This window comes from Epinephelus moara, chromosome 24 (assembly GCF_006386435.1).
Source record: "Epinephelus moara isolate mb chromosome 24, YSFRI_EMoa_1.0, whole genome shotgun sequence".
NCBI lineage: Eukaryota > Metazoa > Chordata > Actinopteri > Perciformes > Serranidae > Epinephelus > Epinephelus moara.
Genome location: NC_065529.1, coordinates 23,710,284 through 23,713,544, shown reverse-complemented (window position 1 = coordinate 23,713,544; position 3,261 = coordinate 23,710,284). Strand labels below are relative to the sequence as shown.

General features: G+C 45.6%; 1 protein-coding gene across 1 annotated transcript; it reads left to right on the top strand.

Annotated features, from left to right (window-relative positions):
• The first annotated feature begins 1,416 nt into the window (after positions 1–1,416).
• id1 (inhibitor of DNA binding 1, HLH protein) lies at positions 1,417–2,701 on the top strand. Its single transcript, XM_050038907.1, has 2 exons — positions 1,417–1,915; positions 2,137–2,701. The coding sequence occupies exons 1-2, from the start codon at positions 1,433–1,435 to the stop codon at positions 2,170–2,172; spliced, it is 519 nt and encodes a 172-aa protein (XP_049894864.1). The 5' UTR covers positions 1,417–1,432; the 3' UTR covers positions 2,173–2,701.
• Positions 2,702–3,261: the final 560 nt, after the last annotated feature.

Here is a 3,261-nt window from a genome sequence, read left to right as displayed (position 1 = left end):
AATAATATAGTGGAATATCTATCTGTCTTACAGGAATGTAAATTAAGTAAAAAATGTCATGTGTTCTTTTGGTCATTCCTTAAAAAATTAACTTTACTTTATAGCTTAAATTTGTGTGATGCATGATGAAGTCTACACTATCTGACATAAACTTAATTCTAGCAAATAAACTGCATTAAATCAGTTTTTTAAAGGCAGTAAAAACTGTGCAGAGGGACACACAGTAGTCAGAGAGGGCTGTGTGGAGGAATGCCACAGTTATTCTGTGTTAAAATAAAGCCCTCCTCTGACAGCCTGGGCTCTGCAGGTGCGCTGGGCGGTAATCTCACCCCGCTGCTTTAAGGTGATAAATGAACGACAAAGCTCCGGAGCCGGTTTGTTCTCAGAGCTCCGCGCGCCACGCAGGTGAATGGAGGAGTGCGGAGTTGCGAGCTCTCTTGTTTGACGTCTCCATGGAGACCGCCCGAGCGGCGCCAGGCTGACAGGCGTCAAGGCTCGGATGAATGGGTGACGTCACCGCGCTGGCGCCTGCCAGTCTGCTCGGGCTTGTTTGGACAATCTGGGGGGAAGATTCAGAACAGAGCGATGCGATCTGAGTGTGCACACAAGGCTGAGCACACACTGCAGAAACATGTGAAGGAATCCGTGAAGCTGCTGCTGCTCACACTGGGCTTCCTTCAGGAAAAAGAGAGTCTGTGCTGCGAGGAAAGTGCAGTCTGTGAGCATAAAGAGAGCTTTGAGTTTAAAAGGCACAGATTGTGTCCAGAGAGAAGTGGTGTGGAAACAACCAACAATCTGTTCTCATGTAGTAACGATATTAAACTGATGATCTGATAAATTAAATGAGCTGCTAATCTCTTTACTGACATTCCACACAGTTTACAAAAGTTGTCTCTAAAGGAGCTTCTTCATCTTAAACTAATTAACAAAAAGTGAATCTGTTCCCAGGATTGTGTGGCCACTCTGTCCCATCAGTTGTCTTCCTTCACTGTACCATTGTCATCCACATCTGCAGAGCCATCAACAATTGTGAGACGCAAATCTAGGGCACTGTGGTAGCCTAATTATCATTAGCCATTCATCCTATTCATCCTGTTCCATCCCACACACATTCTCACAGCGCATACCCAGGCATTCACCACCCCTTGACTGTCCCCAGGCAATCTACACCTGCAGAGTCCCCAAGCCATGGACAGCTGGATTCCCACATATTACCCATAAAAGACACACATTTGTTTCCATTTGTAACGCCATCCCTCAAACAGATTGTAAATCCCGATAACCAGGCGAGAGCGCTCATTGGCTGAGAGTGCTGTTGTGGACCGACCCATCAATACAAACGCCGCCGTCTCATTGGCTGACTGTCTTCAAACAGGACGACTCTGGTACGCCCCCAGCTCCTGCTCCGCTATAAAGCCGAGGAGGTTTGCCCATGTGGATGTTGCAAACTGTCAACATAGCCTCGCTAAGAACTCAAAGAGGAGGAGAAGCCTCATTCCAACACTACCTTATCTCATCAACTTTGGACACTACACCTCCTACTCTAATCAACATGAAGGTTGTCGGATCTACCTGCGCCCTCAAGAGCAAGGTCGGCGGCGAGGACATGGTGCGCTGCCTGTCCGATCAGAGCCTGACCATCGCGAAGTGCAAAATTCCGCTGCTGGACGAGCAGATGACCGCCTTCCTTCACGACATGAACAGCTGCTATAGCAAGTTGAAGGAGCTCGTGCCCACTCTGCCCACCAACAAGAAAGCCAGCAAAGTGGAGATCCTGCAGCACGTCATTGACTACATCTGGGACCTGCAGGTCGAGCTGGACGAGCCGGAAAAGAGCCGCCAGCACTCCGCAGGGAGCGTCACCCGCACACCGCTGACCACCCTGAACGCAGAGATCGCTAGCATCGCAGTGGAGGTAAATATCTCTTCACATGCATTGCTAAATAAGTCTGACAATTGCTCAGTGTCCTACTAAGCTGCTCACACCACTGTAACATGTTAGTGAACGTCTGTAGCCGTGCGTAAAGTTGCTGTGTCTGTGCGTAAAATTGGCTTTACGCACCGGTTTGCTTGTGATTGCCTCAGATCCGTGAAACGCAGATGTACTAATCAGCTCTCTTTTTCCTCTCCCCGCAGAATGGATGCTCAGACGACAGGATAATGTGCCGTTAAGAGCTCATGGAGCATCGCACCATCACCCCACAGCGAGCACCGCGAAGAACTAACAAGGCTATCTGATGTGACCTCTCGACCACATCTATAAAAAACCTTGAACTGTGTAGGGACGTTTCAAACTCCCACTGCTAGAAAAGAAATTGTGTGGACATCCTCCGTCGGCGAGGATCTCTGTCACTCAGGGCTCTCGATTCATCAGAGGGCCCTGAGAGAAGATGAAGACCGGTGGTGTCCAGATATAGACTGGGTTAGCCGGGGGACCAAGACATGATCAGTGCGACCAGCATCGCCTGTTGCTTGTAGAGTTTCTAAAGAAAGCTAATGTTTCTGTTACGCTCTTTGTATCTTGTGTAAACCATATAGAGATATTCAACAATTTTGTAAAAGATAAAAAAGTAATTTTTCTCAGATTCCTGAGCGACAAACTGTATTGTATATTACAATGCCACATTATGTGAAGATATTGTTTTCTTACAATGTACTTTATTGGTGTTTTTATTAAAACAAGACAATTATTTTTCAACAAGTATTCTCCTGTGTCATTGTGTGTGTGTGTGTGTGTGTGTGTGTGTGTGTGTGTGTGTGTGTGTGAGAGAGAGAGAGATAGAAGTGTGTGTGAAGTAAGCTATAAGGTGCACTATCACAACATATCCCTGGGGAGTTTCAGTGTCATTTTCTTTATTATAACTAGAACCATAGTTGTGAAACATGACACTGGGATGATTATTATGGGCTGTTAAAGCCTTATTGTCATGGTGATTAAAAGCAGGCCTACTCATAGTCATTTGAATAGCTTATCTTGCTGTTTTGGGTACTGGGGGAGTGTAAAATAGTTGTCAGTAAAAAGTGCTACACCTAGCAGAAGCTGTTAAGTCATTCAGGTAACATAAAACGTAAACTGGTGGTCAACATAATGGCTCCTAGCCAGTTAAACTGGTAATTTGCCTCTCTATGGGTCATTACCGTATCACATTACAAAAGGAAGTCTCATGTTAAATCGTCAAGTCTGAAGATCTTGACCAACTGAGTGTTTGAAATAAACTTTAACTTTAAAATAATTGCAGTAATGACAAGTTACATGTTTTC

Bases quoted from the DNA above. Each gene is read 5' to 3' on its own strand.
- id1 (XM_050038907.1), top strand. From the start codon at position 1,433: ATGTGGATGTTGCAAACTGTCAACATAGCCTCGCTAAGAACTCAAAGA. The intron at 1,916-2,136 runs GTAAATATCTCT...CTCTCCCCGCAG, and splicing joins TCGCTAGCATCGCAGTGGAG to AATGGATGCTCAGACGACAG.